The following is a 16,817-nucleotide window of genomic DNA, read 5'->3' as shown; positions in this document are numbered from 1 at the left end:
GGACTATACATCATCAAACTACAGCGTGTCGGAAATGTGGAAGAACCACACAGGCATTATATGGACCCATCCTCTGGAATGCCCTGAACCCAAGTCTGCAGGCAATACCCAACACAAGCCCTTCACATAGCTCCTGAAAACAACTTTTCAGACTAGCTGTGAACTGAAGAACCTTGATCTACATCAGAGGAATTCAAGTAGGTTTTTACACAGCACATATGTTGGATTGAAACTTGTTCCCACTTTTAAACAAGTCTCAAAAACACCTAAAAAGTGACATGTTATGAAATTTCATAATAAACAAATGATTATCTAACATTTTGGGTGAAGTGAAAAAGTAAAGTTATTGCTGAGAAGCTACTCTTTTGGGAATCTTTTCTGTGTTAAGATTAGAGAAATCATAGCACTAAACAAATGTGTCCATGTATAAATCTAGTTGGATTGCTTTTAAAAATAAATGTATTGAATATTCCTAATAGCACATGATGGAAATGTGCTACTGACTTTACAAAATCATGCTAAAATACAAAAATATGTTTCCGATTTAACAATCCTGCCACAAAAAAGGACTCCGAGAAATTCTTCTCTGCAATAACTAACCAATTTTAGTTTTTTTTTTTTTTTTTTTTTTTTAAAGTAAGCAGATTGTGAAAAAATAAGTGCCGTAATGAATGCAGTAAAGGTTCAATATCAGGATATAGAACAATTTAGGTAAACAATGGAAAATAAATTGTGAGATCTAGCCACAAATACTAAGGAAGTTTACTAAAAGCTTTCATGAAGGCATGTAAATGTTTGATATATGCTACTGCTTACCTTATTAACATATTTCGAAGAATTGTAAAATCACAGTGTTCACCATTTTCCACTAGAGAAAACAAAACATGTGCAAACTGTTATGAAGCCAGTACCTCACTCCCCACAAAAAGTAAATATTTCATAATCTTTATTTGTATACACAATTGTTATGGTGCATTGTAGTTTAAAATACAGAAGAAACACAGTCAATAAAGGTGTCATTTTCCTTTTTTGTGGCCATTTGTAAAACAAATGTGCGCACATATACATCAACTATCCATGGAGGGGGACTGGCGACGATGCAAGGGAGGGGAACAGAGGGAAGACAGAACGATCTTACTAGGCCATGTGACATCGAGATCGTGCAAGTTTGCGCAGCTAGTGGCAGGGGTAAATGCAGACATCAGGTGTTAAGTGCTGGTAGGGGGCTGTAGGGATACAGAAACAGACCTAGAGTGTATAGGTTGCCAGTGGGGCAGTGCAGGTGTGACATGGCAGGGAGGGGACCTGGGCCCGAGAACATAGGGCAGCCAGATGACCAGTGCAGTTTCAGTTAGGAGTTCAGCAAGGGAGAGGAGGAGAGAAAGCAGAAGCAAAGAGGAAAGTCTTGAGGTGCTTCCGGAACCGGAGATGGTTCTCCTCAATGTTCAGAGGCAGGGAGGCTGTTCCAAGGGGGAGGCCGCAGCCGAAGAAAGATCTACCACCAACTCGTTGCTTGGAGAAGCGACTGACCCTGAGAGAGTTAGAGGCAAATGAGCTAATAGCTCCAGAAGGAAGTATGTAGGAAGAAAGAGTTAAAGGTATTGAGGCCCCAGGCCCCAGAAGGCCTTGTGGACAATGCAGAGGGTTTTGAACTTAATTCTTGCAGCCACTGGGAGCCAGTGCAGAGATTTCAGTCTTGTAGAGATGATACCTGGGCTTGAGGCCAAGGACAAGTCTTGCAGTCCTGTTTTGGCTGAGTTGTAGAGGGCGGAGTGTAGAGGCTGGCAGATTTACAGAGAGGCTGTTGCAGAAGTGCAGCCTCGAGAGAATAAGAGCTCTGGAGACAGTGAGCTTCTGGGGGAAGGAGAGGAAAGGAAGAATACCTCTGAGGAGGTGCAGCTGGTAGTGTGACTTCTTACAGACGTCAGAGGAGATGTGAGGAGAGAAGGAGAGTGTGGAGTCGAAGATGAGCCCCCCCCCATGGTTTTTAGCCTCACAGGTGGGAGCAGGAAGAGGGCCCAGAGTGTGGCAGGAAAAGAAGGAGCAGGTGTGCCGATGAGGAGAATCTCAGCCTTACTGGCATTAAGGCAGAGATCATTGGCGGCACACCACTCCTGCATAGCAGACAGAGGGATGAGATGAGCGAAGGAGAAGAGATGGCTGAAGGGAGCCTGAAAATGAGTAGAGTCATCCGCATAGCACTGAAGTAAGGTCAGAGAGTGGCAATGCGGTGGGCAAGAAGTGCCAGGCATTGGTTGAACAACCAGGGAGAGAGGTTAGACCCTGGGGAACACCACAGGTAGAGAAAAAGATCAAGAAGAGGAAGGACCCAAGTTGGACCGGGAAGGGTTGATCGGAGAGGAAAGAAGTCAGCCATGCCAGGGCCTGATCGGTGATACCCAGGTTATCACGTAGACTGTTGACCAGGATGGCATGGTTGACCGTGTCAAAGGCAGAAGAAAGATCAAGTAGGATGAGGACACAGGGGGTGTTGGAATCAAGGTTATCAAGCAGGTCTTCGCGGATGTTCAGGAGAGCAGTTACTGTGCTTCTGGCAGCTCTGAAGCCAGGCTGATGGTCATGGAGACAACCAACAGATTCAGTATGAAGATTAAGCTGGGAGATGGCCAGCCTTTCCAGGAGTTTGCCCAGAAAAGGAGTGATGGAGATTGGGCGATATTTAGGGCGGGTCGGCAGAGGGTTTAAGAAGAGGGTGCACAAGGGAGTCCTTCAGGGGGGAAGGGAAGACTCCAGTGGCAAAGGAGTGGCTGCAGAAGTCAGCCAGAGAAGGAGCCAGGGTGTCAATGTGGTCCTTGATGGTTTTGGAGGAACAGGGGTGAACCCGTTTTTACAATACTTCCTTAGATCAGACTTGTATAGAAACCTTGCCTGGGGACACCAGGGGAAAGGCAGAGAAGGAGGGAGGAGAGGTGGCCAAAGGTGCCAGAGGAAGAGCAGTGAGTAGAGGGTCGAGGGGGAGAGAAGGAGAGAGAGAGTACAGGATGTCCTGAGTTTTAGAGATGAATGTGAAGCCATAGCTGTGCAGAGGGCCTGGGAGGTGATAGGAGAGGTAGAGACTACAGCAGGATTGGCCCTTGCAGTTTGTAAAGAGTTTGTACGAGTTGTTATATGCCGCAGAGACACAGGCTTGAATGTGCGCTCTCTTCTTGGTGCGGACAGAGCCAGTATTGCCTTTGGAGCACACGGCAAGCCAGTTTGTCGGAGGGTGTACCGGAAATACGCCATTTCCTCTCAGCCATCATGCACTACATTTGAGGGCGACAAGGGCTGAGTCGTACCAGGAGTTGCATTTGGCCTTTAAGCAGATCCTCATGACAGGGGCAAGAGCATCAAGAGTATCAGATCTAGCAGAGTGGAGCATGCAAAGGGCTGTCTCACTTTCACTCACAGCACACTTTCTGTGAGTGATTGGGTAAAAAGCCAGACAGTTGGCAATTGGTTTTGTAAGGTAACTTCAATCCAAAACTAAATAGGTGCAATTCACCAACAGTTCACAGTAGCATCTCCCAATGCATTTTCATGATGCCTTTGCCCACAAAATATGCCTGTATAAAATAATGTTCAAGCTGGATGTGCATATTCAGGTCGATAACTACACCAGTATATATGTCAATATTCTGATAGAAGAACATACTCGTTTGATTTGCACATACTGCCAGCAATGATACAATAAGAAAACCTGTCCAGGCTGTCTTTGCCAATATATGGCAGTCTCCCCACATAAGAACATACTACTGTTGGCTTGGTCATTAAATAGGGAATGCCACAATAAGAAAACATGTTCACTCATTTACTAACGCCATTCATCACATACACTAGCTCATTCAAAAGCACGCAGGATCAGACAATCTCAGATATTCACTCATTCTCACACACATTACATAATATAACACACCCTTGCATGCATGCAGGTTTATAGCTAAACATACATCATAAACATACAGCCCCCACGCATGCACACTTATCCAGCTGCCTGAATCAGTCATCTCCGAGGGACTCCAGCCCTCCAGCCCGCAGACATGAGCCAGAAAGCAGGGACAACTTACTGGCTCCTTACTTGCGCAGCAGGGGCAGAGCCAGAGCACCTGTATGCCACACGGGGACCAGCGCATTTCTTTTTGAAGTCATAGTGTGTGCACTCTGACTTCAGAAATACTTTCAATTATTTCTAAAGTCTGAGTGCACACGTCCAGCCTTCAAAAATAAATTATTTCTTTCTGAAGTTGGACAGTACGGTAGGGTGGCACGCTATGCCAGTGGTCAAGGGGTGTTCCCAGGCCTTTGTGGAGCATGTGCGTTACTTGGAACAGAAATCATTGGCTTACCCAACAGGACTAGTTGTTGACTTGGATTTCACCCATTGGGTTGTGATGTTACCTGCTATCCCAGAAAGCAGTACTTTCCTTCCCTCTGAGTGCAGACGCAAAAGAATGGTAAGAACAGGCATACATGGAAAGTTGTTTACTGCTCATACAGTGCACAGGCCACCCCGGGTCAGCATTTTCCATATTAGGAAGAGACTACAAGGGATGGGCATGCATATCAAGAAAGAAAAGACAGATCCAGAGAAGAGTCATCATGATTCTTCAAATTGCACACTGGATGAAGGCAGGAGAGGGAGGTCCCAAGAGTTAAGAGTACTTAGAAATGCAAGCTCTAGATGGAGGAAAAGATTGCTGCGCTCGGTATACGATTGAGACTGCAGACCAGGAATGATTCTGTGGCTCACTCCAGTGATGCTGGCTTGACTCTCGATGGCCCTTCATATTCAAATGCATTATAGGGCTCGTAGGTAGAGCATCTAGGCACCAGGGCTTCAATCCGATGGTGCATTCAGAGTGATAGAGGACCGTGAGTGGGCAGGTGGCGATTCTGGCACTCTTTAGCAGGCGGTCACAGACCACTCTATTCCCCCCCTCCCACACTACCCCTCCAAACAGAGTCAAGTAAAGCTTGCTCATTATGTAATGCTCAGGGTTGCAACACCTTCGGTGCTGACAAGATGGGGGAATTTTGTTTGAAGCGCTGTGACATGAAGCAGAGGACCACTTGAAGCCAACCTTGATGCAAGATATCCGAGATCCCCAGAAGCACTGCGTAAGGTGTTCAGGCTGGTATCAGAGGGGGAGAGGGTGGCCTTATTGAATTTCTCTTTAGAGCACCAAAACGAAAGCAATGCAGTAAATAGGTTTTCACAGAGATCGTACAACCTCACTTATTGATCTACAATGCCTGCTGGGTTTTCTTGGCCTCACTTTTACTCTAGGCAAGCGGCTGACATAGGCATGCCCCATAATAACAAGTGTGTTGACATGCTCCTCTGTTTGTGGGGTTATATCAGAGCGATAGCAAATCCAAAGAAACTAAAGGAAGGGCCATCAAAGATTTTATGGAGGGCCAAGAGACAGTCAAAATTAATGATCAGGGTTAAGTATTTAGTATTTATTTATTTATAGTGCGCACCTACCCCGGGAGTAGCAGGGCGCAAAGGCATCAAGAGGATTGCAAGGCTTGTTACATACAGAGGATGACGTCCAGCTGAGGTTACATTGCTGGATCATCAAAAACACAGACAGGTGAGGAATGAATTTACAAGAAGAATAGTATACAGGATAAGGTTATAGCAAGAGTTGTACTTACAAAGGTCAATAGACCGCCTGGGTGATCAGATTTACAGTCATGGTAGTGTAGCGCATCAGGCATTATATATCATGTTCCTTGAGCCACTGAAGGGTCTTAGATCTGAAGTGGCAATAAGGGAGGTCTTCCCTACAGGGAGGTGGTAGGGAATTCCAAAATTGGGCTGCTTTAACGGGAAAGCTGTTCCCTCCAGCCATAGTGTGTTTAAATCTAGGCACGAGGAGGAGATTGGAGTTAACCATTCTGGTCGGTCTGGAGAGAGGTGGTCTAGTGAATTTAGCTATAAGGTATTGAGGGGCAGCTTGGTGTAGGCATTTGTGGGTCAAAGAGACAGATTTAAGGAAGATTTTGTCTTTGGTGGATAGCCAGTTGACAGATCTTCTAGTCTCAGAGATACAGACTTTTTTGGGGCTGCTAAGGGCCGCTCTTAGTGCGTTCTGTAAGATTTGTATTTTGTTTGTGATGTATTTGTTGCAGTATACATATAGCGCATTGCAACAGTCCAGTTTGGACAGGATTAGAGCCCTGGCTAGGGTGATGCAGTTCGATGGTGAGAGGAATGGTTTGGCTGCTTTGATAAGTTTGCAGGTGTAGGATGTGGCTGATGCCATAGCGTTAACTTGCTTTTTGAAGGCAAGAGTGGAATCCAGGTAGAAGCCAAGGGTTTTGACCTCCTTGGCTACAGGGATATTGTTATTATCGATTGCAAAAGAGGAGTAGATTGTGTCTAGTTTGGTGATATTTTGGGAGGATCCTAGGATAAGGAGTTCTGTTTTGTCATCATTCAGGCATAGACCATTTAGGGCCATCCATGCCTGGATGATGAGGTAGATTTTGTTAACGAAAGTCAAATCCTTATCATAATCCCCCGTCAGCAGGATGAGGATCTGGGTATCATCGGCGTAGTTGGTGTAGGTGATACCCAGACCGTCTAGATCATCAAAAAGGGGCTTCGTGAAGATGTTGTATAAGGTCGGGGGAACGCACAATCCCTGGGGCACACCACAGGTAATAGGCGAAAGGTCGGCTGCTGCCAGAGTCGAGAAGACTCTCATCGTGCGGTTATTAAGGAAGGATTGGATCCAACCGGTAGCCTCTTGAGAGAAGTTGGCTGCTTTTTGAAGGTGGTTACATAGGATCTCGTGGTCGACCAGATCAAAGGCGGCTGAGAGGTCGAGTAGTAGTGCAGTCTTACCCTTGTCTCTCAGCTCATCTATCTGTGCCTTGAGGTCTATGAGTGCGGTTTCAGTACCGTGTTGAGGCCTGAAGCCTGATTGACTCCAAGGAGGTGGAAGTGTTCAAGGTAATGTTGGATTTGTTGGTAAGCTATTTTGTCGAGGATTTTAAGCAGGAATGGTACTGTAGTGATGGGGCGATAGTTTGTAGGGGTGGCAGGGTCTAAATTGGGTTTTTTAAGAAGAGGAAGGACCCAGGATTGTTTCAGGTCGTTAGGTACGGTGCCTGAAGTGAATGACGCATTTATTAGTTTGGTAATAAACGGTGCGAGATCACGAGCAGCATCCTTTATCAATTGTGCAGGGCATAGGTCACCATAGCAGTTCAAAGGCTTGAGGGTGAGGATGACATTTTCAACCTCTTTAGACGTTACTTTGTGGAAGTTGAAATGGGGATTGGGCGCAGGAGTGTGCGACCCGGTGGGGTGTGTCATTTTAGGGATCAGGCTACTAGGCTTGGTGGACGCGAGAAGGGAATTTTTTTAATACTAATCTTAGTCTTGAGGGATGCGATTTTGTTGGCTAAGGCGTTTTGTATACCCGTGCACCAATTCTTATTCTTGAGGCACGAGTCAGGTACTTGGGTAGGTGATTCTACCTCTTTTAGTATTGTAAAGAGCTCCCTAGTGTTAGATTTAGCTTGTGAAATTCGAGTTCCATTAGCATTCCAACAGGAACACCGTCTACTTAAATGCGAACAAAAAAATGTGTCACAGAAACAATTTCCATATCTGGGGCATTCCGCCAGAACTATCAAATTGCAATCTTGAAAGTCAAGCGAAAGCTCTCATCAACACAATTAAAGTGCCCCAGGACTGATGCCATCATGTTGGACCACACAAAGGAGGTGCTCGTGAGTGTGATCCTGCATGGCAGATCGTGTTAAAGGTCTGCACAGCAGCCATAAATCAATTCATAATCCCGCTGATCTGATCCATCTGAACCTTGGGTGGGAATTGCTGACTGGCAAGAGTGATCGGGCAACTAACCTCATCAGCGACCGTGGGAGTGCCAGGGAGGTGGTCCCACCAGCCTGTTTCTCTCCCCCGATTGGAGGGGGATGCGGCCTCTTGGCTCCCTGATGGTGCAATAAGAAAGAGGTGTCTGTCTCAGGCCACTGACGGCACTATATGCTACACTAGACCTGTGGTGTAGGTGACATCACAGAGTGCCCTGTGTGGCTGCAAGGGATACATTGAGTCCGATGAGTCCAACTGAGTGAGTTCAGCCTCCAGCAGTATTTTGCAGTTTCCTGAGTGCTGTCAGCTGGTGCTCAGGCGGGAGGTGTCAGAGGCAAAGACCAGAGGAAAGAACAGCGCCAGCCCTTGTGTGATGGCAAGATGGGCCTGTCGGGCTGTGGCTATCCAGGCTAACCATTACAGTAAGGCTGGGAGAGCACTGTGGGTTATCGGCAGATCCCCTCAGCTAGCCCAACACTCAAACCCGGTGGGATTAGTGAAGGCAAAGCGACAGAGCCAGGAGCCTTTAAAGATTTCTCTGGAGTGACTGAGGCTGGAGGACATCTGTGAGCACTGACCACACAGGCGGTCTCCAACGGTTCTGTCTGAAAGGACTGCCATAGTCAGCTCTCCTGACTTTGAAGGGCACAACCTGTATACCAACTTGAAGCGGACCACGGAGGACAGTGCATGTACAATACAGCTAAGAAATAATTAGAGGGAAGTCAGGTAAAGAGCTAAGGGTTTCGAGGGAGCAAACCTGACATATCTTGAATAAGAGCAAAAACAATAAGGCTCCCACACCTATGATCGGTTTTTGCAAACAATTCACTGGATAGTATTTAGGTTATCACAATTGCAAAAACAGTTCAAGCAATGGAAAGTGGAAGTTCACGGAAAATACAACCTGACTTCATTAGTAATCCTGTTAAAACGAGTAATTTTTAATAGAAAATGTGAAGTTTAAAAACAAATACATAAAGGCTGAAATATATAGACCAACAAAGCGACTAGTGCTCAAAAAAGTGCCAAGTGTTAATCAACAAACAACTGGCAAAGTGCAAAAAGCGCTGTAAAACTGTATCTCTCTTAGATACTTTGTTTACATCAAATGTACATATATACAAAATGACATCAGATCATTTATACCTTGGTTTTTTTTTAGAACAGGCCACACAAATACAATATCTGAGACCTTCATTAAGGGATGACTCAAATCTAGATGCCTTAGTCAAAAAGTACCTAAAGTGCACCTTTCACAGTATTTCTAATATTTAAGATACTCATTAGTATCTATAAATGCCGAATACAGACCACGACACTGGTGGAGGGATTGTAACACACGTAACTTGGCGAGAATCGCTGGCAAGCAATGAGTCCCTGAAGCTACTGTATTACGGCTGGCCGCTGTAGGTTTTTTTTTGTTCAGTGGCTATGATATTAGGCGAGGAACCTACAGAGCAGTGGGCCTCAGTAGCTAGGCCCCATAATTAGTAAAGGAGATAAGAGCCAGCAGCAGCTCTCATTTGAAGGGGGAGCGGGTGATATGAAACCCAAGAGTTGGGCCCAGCACTCCATTCCATCTAACTGAGCTAGACACATAATTGAAACAATAGATGCACTTGAGGCAGGTGTCTAAGAAATTCTACTTCATCTTAAAGCTGGATTCAGAAAAAACGATATTAAATTGGATGCTCTCACGAGTAAAGTTGATTTATTACAGTTGCGTCTTTATAAGCATGATGCAAAACTCGATGAGGACGAGAACACAATATCGTCGATAACATTTTCTTCCAAGATGAAAGCAATGGCAGTTAAAGGAGTCACTGCAAAGAATGAAGATTCAGAAGGGTATGCTCGACATTACATATGAGGGGTAGGAATCAGAAGCGCAAGTGCCAAGTCGCATGCAAGATGTTGTTGAAAAGGTCTGTAGAACAGTGTTCGACTAGAGGGAGCTCTCTATCTTGTTTGTTGTGGAGAGATCACATAGGGTCCCGGCAGTTCGACCGGTGCCAGGTGCTCCACTGCAACCAATTATTGCACGTATCCTTAATTATCGTTATAGCGACACCATATTGAGGTTGTCACAAATGAAAGGCGAACTGACCTATGACGGGGGATCAGCTCCAAATATTCTCACTGCAGCAATAGGACAAGCCTCTAGAACAAACTTTGTGAGTGTAAAACCCAAGCTTCAATACAAGAACATTAGTTACTCCATGCTGTTTACCACCAAGTTATGGATACAACACAATGGGAAAGTTCAGTTCTTCACTTCGTGCTAACCGCACCGCATTTGTTGAAAAAATAAATCACAAAGGCAACACTCAAAGGAGGTCTGAAGTCATGGGATGGTGAAATGAGTCAAGGAGCTGATACACTGGATGATCCCTGATATTCTATACCTTTACGATATTAAGGTCCCGAATGTAGAAACAGAGTTATCGGATGAGCCTGGCCAGTCTTGCGGTATCAAGTCCTCACAGCTTTTCCCCACTGGATTATTTGATATTTGATTGTGTATCCGATGAAAATGTTTTTAAGCTGGTACTGGGGGATGGTTTGTGCGCCCTTGCGTGTTATTGCTCCAGATTGATCTGGTCGGGAGTACTCATGGGTTGGGCCAGTTGGGGTTAAACGGGTGAGTGTGCGGGGAATGCAGTTGGGAATTCCTTTGTTGGGGTTATTGTTTGGACTGTTCTGGTAGGAAGCTAGTACTAATGCAAATAAGCTAAATAATTCTGCTGGGGCAAGTAGAGGCTTTGATACTGTTACAGGTAAGGTCAAACAAGTAGTGGTCATTTTAAAAAGATGGACCTCTGGGGAGCGTGTGACCCTTTTTGTATTTGATGTTTAAATTGGCAACATGGACTATACATGGAGGTAACCAGAACGTGAAAACTTGTTTAGCATATGAAGCGCCTTTCTCCAGGAAATGCACCTTATACAATCACTGGAAAACAGTAGGGCCGCTTAGTAGGGGTGTCAGATTTGATTCATCCTACTCCACATACTCCAGGGGAGTGCCAATACTCAGTTCCCTTAGGTTCAGGTTACAAGAGATTTTGAGGGATCAAGGGGGCAGGGCATGAATGGTATCTGGAGGGCGTTCATGTTACGTTGGTTGATCTGGGTTTTTGTTTTACTGGCTGCTCATTAATCTGGCCTCCAAGGGGGACTTATAGTACTTTTAGAGCGGCGACTTCAATACAGTGTTGAATACTGTTGGAAAGATCCAGAATTGGGTGGAAGCGGCACACCAAACTAGTCCAAAAATAGAGGATATTTACAATATGTATGGTTTGCTTGACATTTGGTGAATACAACATACTGCACAATGGGGGTACACTATTGTGTGTTGACAACACAGCTTTGCGAATAGATCTGATATTAGTCTTGAGAATTACAGCACTCCAATATATGGAATTTGAGATTCTCCAGAGGACCATAGCCGATCATGCTCCCATCACTCTGGAATGCTCTATTCCCAAGTAGTACACAGGAAAGTCAATTGGTGCTTTAAAATCAAAGTCCTTAAGGATGCTGTTTTTCGTCGGGAATGACATGACGAGATTCTCCTTTTTTAACAATCAATGCAAGCTCAGCAGATTCACATGGGGTATTGTGGGAAACCTTTAACTGTAACATTTGTGGCGTGTGCATAGTCAAAGAGGCTGGGATTTTGAAATTGATCCGGAAAGATCTGGAAGCTAACAAATCGGATGTATACTAATTGACCTTTTCCATATTGATCTTGGGAGAATTGACCTTCTGCACAATTGATCGTGAAATGAAGGTCAATTAGGACATATATCCATAATCCAAAAGCCCCTGCAACCCCCTACCCAATCCCATTATATCATTTATTACCCCAAACCGCTCTGAAGCATTTCCCACTGAGACCAGGCACCTTAGTGTTTGCCCCCAGGCCCCTGCCCCAGTCCCCAATCATCCCGTACTCCTCGGTTCTCCTTCCCTCCCTCTGACCGCCCGCCTCCCTGCCCACCCCCGTCCCGTGATTAGCTATGGGCAGCCAGGTTGGATGGAGTTTGCCTGCGCTCCCTGCACGCCTGATGTTACCATCTCGGCGTTGCAGGTGAGCGCGGCACTCCTGAGACCCTGCACCAGGCCCAATCTTATCTTTTTCCCCCACGAACCGCCGGAGCGCCAGGGGACCACTCCGGTGGTGAAAGTGCGTGGTACAAATCTCCTTTAACATTAACATTACAAAGCAGCGGAGAAGCCCTCCCCAGGTACCACTGTCCAGAGCTCACAGCTTAAGTATGCGACGGGGGAGAAGCGGACGCATAGAACCCAGAGCCCTCGAGCAATCCGGCGTACGACTATTGCGGAGCGCTGCGGCCCTCGCAACCGTCCGGGGGCTCTTCTGGCAGGAAGACACTAGCGGGCAACGTATAACTCACCCGCGCCGCCCAGGCAAGAGGTCGGTCGGTGGTGCTGCACCCCGCTGCCTTGGCTAGTGCACTCCGGGATAGGAGCTGGATAGGCGGCGGCTCGCCCATCCCCATCGCATAGGGCGGCAGAGCCGATGGCCAGAAGCAGGCGCACTAAGGTCAAACCCTCAGTGGGGGTACACCATTGACTCAGCTGGGCGATCCTACGAAGCCAGACCTAGGGGGGCTGGAACACGCTTTGCCTGCCGTCTCCTCTTTGCAAACAACCAGAGCTGATTGTAGCGGAGCCACACTCCTCAGAAGACCGCGATAGGCGGACCGAACAAGTGCCGCCCGCCCTCCGACGCGCAGACCTTCAACAAAATTAAGCCGTCTCCCTGGGCAGACGGGACGTCTGGAGGCCTCTGGCAAATCCTTTGGCCCTATACTACACCCGAGACTCGACCTCACAGCTAGCAGAATTCCCTTGCCTCACCCCTACCCCATTCCAGAACAGCCATGGGGCTGCAGCGCGGCCGGAGCTGGCCCAGGCGCCGGGAGGCAACTTTGGGTGGATCCCCCAGATGGGGGATCCACCTGGACCTACAAAGCTCCAAATCTGCACCCAGAAGCGGCGAGACTCCAGACGGCAAGTGCCCCAGTCGCCCTGAACTTGGCAGAGACCCCGTCACACACCTGCTCCTCCTCCAGCAAACATGAGCGGCAGCCTGCGGCCCGGGGGTCCTTCCTCCCGTCCACCTCTCCGACCCGAGACCAGCAGGCAGACCAGACCTCACCCTAAAGAGCCCGGCACCAAAGGGACCCCTCTCACTCCAGCCAGTGCACCCTAAGCAGCAGGGAAGAGCGAAGGCCCCACCTGAGAGACTACCGGGACAGCGGCTTCTCTATGCCGCTCCCAACTCCATGCAGGGCACCTCGCTGGCAGCGTTGCAGGACGTGCGCTGACTTCCCCAGCCGGGAACAGGAGGATCCAACCTGGCGGCTCCTGCCTTACCAAGTAAGTGAGAAGGGTCACATGAGCCCACGGTGGGGTGGTGGGGGGGATCTGGGGCACCATCTTGGCGGGTGGATACGCACCAACTAAGACCAACCAAGGCCCACTCTCCCACCCCACACCCCCATTGCTTGGTCGGCTGCGTGGTGGGTCCCGAGGTGCGGCACCCACCACCTTCTGCCTCCCGAACTTTCAGAACCTGCGGTGGGGACGGTGACCCGCTCCTTGCCGGGCCCACTCCAACATACAAGAGTATCAGCTCCCGGGCCCATCCACCTAAGGTCAGTTCGCCGCCAACGGCCCTGGAGAACCCTGCATCTAGAGGGGGACAAATCATCTGCACCAGAGAGCCAGAGCTCCGCTCCACACAGCACGGGAGCCACCTAAGGGGGGGATCGCTCCCACACCACACAACCAAAGTGATCCTGCTTGCACACTTACCAGCCGCCCACAGCAAATGTGTAAGCACCTAGGAACCCCAATCAGCAGTCAGGAATTGACTCTCAAAAGGCAAACGCTTACTTGGGCGGGCAGCGAAAGGGGCACGAGCGCAAACGTGTCGAAGACCTTGCGCAGGCCCCAGGAGGGAACGTGAGGAACAGGAGCACCCACGGTCACCACTCCCGGTGGGGCGGCCCGGCACAGGAAGCAAACAGAAGCAGGCAGTTCACCTCAGGGCGCCCCCCGTTTAGGGAACACCTACTGAGATGTCCAGGAACAGAAATAGGGATACTCCTGTCGCTCCTAAAACGGCAAAGAAATCCCAGGAGGGCACCCTCTCGCAGATATGCGCCAAAGACATAGACCCCAATGGGAGCCCAAAGTACCACTGCCTGGGGGGCAGACACTGGCACCAAAAACAGCGACGAGGGCCAGGAGAGACCGGTGACCTATTCGTCCCTTAAGGGCCTGCTTTGTGAAATAGTTGAGAAAATTACTGCCGCAGGACAAAAACAAATGGACACCCTAAGAGAAGACATGGCGGAAGGCATCCAAGATATTAAAAGAAACATCAACAAGATCGAGGAAAGAGTCGACACCAACGAGAGGGCCATTCAGGAATTAACAGAAGAAGCACGCAAAGCAGAGAACTTGTTGGAAAACCTGGCCATAGCTACCCACAACCTTGAGCTACAGGCAGAAGACCTAGAGAACAGGTCGAGGCGTTCCAAAATACGGGTAAATGCTTGCCAGAGACTATCCCAGACCAAAAGCTGACCCAAGTCATGAGATCCATCTTTAGTGACCCGATGGACGCAGACCAGACTGCGGATATCCGCTTTGACAGAATTCACAGGGTGGGCCCGAAATGCGAGGAACCAGGGGCAAGACCAAGGGATGCCCTGATCACATTCCACAGCTACACTTTGAAAGAGCAGATCCTGGGGATGGCCAGAAAGTCAAACCAAATCACATAACGGTGCAGAACTTCACCTGTACCAGGACCTATCTCAGACCACATTAAACAGAAGGCGGCGCATGGCCCTGGTTCTGACGTACCTGCAGAACCAACAAGTTTATTACAGGTGGCAACACCCATTTGCATTGAGCTTCACCTGGCAAGGGAAAATGCATAAAGTAACAACGTGTGAGGAAGGCGCAGCTATACCAGGAATAGAAGATGAAACTCAACCATCAGGCCCCTCACCTCCCAGCCAAGCAGTCTCCCGGAGAACCTGGGAATGGACGACGATAGAGTCCAGAAAGAAGAAAGGGGGTGACAACCCCCAAGCGGAAGCCCACCTCCCAACGCTGACCCTCTCAAACCGGGGCAAACACAAGCACAGAATGAATGAGCTAATCTAGGAGGCTCGGACCCTACAACCTTGATAACCCTGGGGAGGGCATATAAATAGACAGTTCATCAGTTAGAGCCACAATGAAGCCATGTGAATACACGGGGGCGGGAGGGAAGGTGGGAGGGAATGGGAATTCCTGCGTGGGGACACTGGGCAAATATTAGGGTCTAGCTCTCGTGACCACATGAGGGCGGCTGAGTGCCAGCTAGACCCACCCAATGGGGAGGGGGGGGAACAAAGGAGCAGTACACTCATCACGGGGCAGACAAGGGACGGGAGGGACCTAGAAGAGCAGAAGTGAGAACCAAAGGGAGCACACCCGGAAGACACTGCCCTCCTTACGTAGATAACTACTTATGACACCGAAGATGGCACTACCTAATCGAATAAAGATTCTATCGCTTAATATAATATTAGCGGCCTTAACACCCCGCTAAAGTGGAAAAAGGTGGAGGGATACCTTAGAAGAGAAGACCCACATATAGTCGGACTGCAAGAGACACATACAGACGCAGGACACCCAAAGGATTACATTCTGGGGACACAGGAAAATGTTCCAGGCCACGCAATCATGCCAAAAGGAGAGGTACATATAGCGCTGAGAGATGCTTGACCTAACCGTAAAAGGCAGATAAAGACAACCAAGGTAGATACCTTGCGGAAGCACTAGAAGGAAGGAGGATGCCTACACGGTTGCAACACTTTATTCCCCAAACACAGGTCAAGACCCGTACATACAGAAAGTACTCGCACGATTGGAAAAGTTTGCAAAAGCACCCACACCCAATGCCCTCCGGGGCTGCCCTCCGGGGACCTGAAATGGAAAATCCAGCAATTAGGACTTGTAGACGTGTAGAGAACGACACAGGGGGAGAGAGAGGGGGGGGGGGGGTACACCTTTTATTCTCATGCCCATAGTTCACACTCCAGGATCGATTACATCTGGCTGTCCACCCCCTGATGGGCAAAGTAGTCTACCTAACACTGGGGGCTATCAACCTCTCCGACCATATGCCCATGACCCTAGAGTTGGGGAGGAACAGGGGGCCACCAGGGCTCTGGAGAAACCCATCCCACCTTTCCAAAGACATGACTGTAGTGCGAGAGGTGTCGGAGGAAATCGATACAGTGGGACCAATGAGGTCAGGGATACCAATTGGCAAAACTGGTGGGATGCACTTAAAGCGACACTTCAAGGTAAGATTATAGCTATTAAAGCTAGGCGCACACGAGAATTAGGACAGGAATAGCCGACTTAGAAGCCAAACTAAAAGATCTGGGGGCTGAAATGGGCCCGAGACAGACCCCCGCTATGAAAAGGGAATACAGGGCGATACAGGGACAGCTAGATACCTTACAGACCAGGTCAGCGGAGCGTAATCTGCTTCGCCTTAAACAGAGGCTATACGTGAAAGCCAACAAAGACCGTCTGATGGCTAGAATGCTCAGTAAAGAAGAGAGGGACAGAACTATTTTGAAAATCAGGCAGCGCGGGACCAGATGAGCACCAAATATGAAGCTATACAAAAAGGAGTTTGTGAAATTCTACTCCAATTTTTACGGCTCTGAATTCCCGTCCTTAGAAAGCCAAGAATTTTACCTGAGGGACACACATCTAAACTGACCAACCAAGGAGCAGAGGGACACTCTAGAGGGAGAAATCACAAGGGACGAAGTCAGGGCAGCCATCAGGTCACTCCCACTCAATAAATCCCCGGGCCCCGAGAGGCCTGCCGGGGAGTGCTATAAGC

The 16,817-nt window shown here is 48.4% G+C and overlaps 1 protein-coding gene across 2 annotated transcripts in view; it reads right to left on the bottom strand.

Moving 5' to 3' along the window:
* The window catches only part of SEPTIN7 (septin 7), a 704,343-nt gene that overhangs the window by 303,797 nt on the left and 383,729 nt on the right, over window positions 1-16,817 (bottom strand). For both annotated transcript variants that reach the window (XM_069613251.1, XM_069613252.1), the window contains exon 8: window positions 817-868. In XM_069613251.1, the coding sequence (XP_069469352.1) occupies window positions 817-868 (52 nt within the window). The remainder of the gene's footprint in view (window positions 1-816; window positions 869-16,817) is intronic.

This window comes from Ambystoma mexicanum, chromosome 5p (genome assembly GCF_040938575.1).
Source record: "Ambystoma mexicanum isolate Mex_15411 chromosome 5p, UKY_AmexF1_1, whole genome shotgun sequence".
Classification (NCBI taxonomy): Eukaryota; Metazoa; Chordata; class Amphibia; order Caudata; family Ambystomatidae; genus Ambystoma; species Ambystoma mexicanum.
Note: the sequence above shows the minus strand (reverse complement) of the source record. Positions and strands in the feature narration are given on the sequence as shown.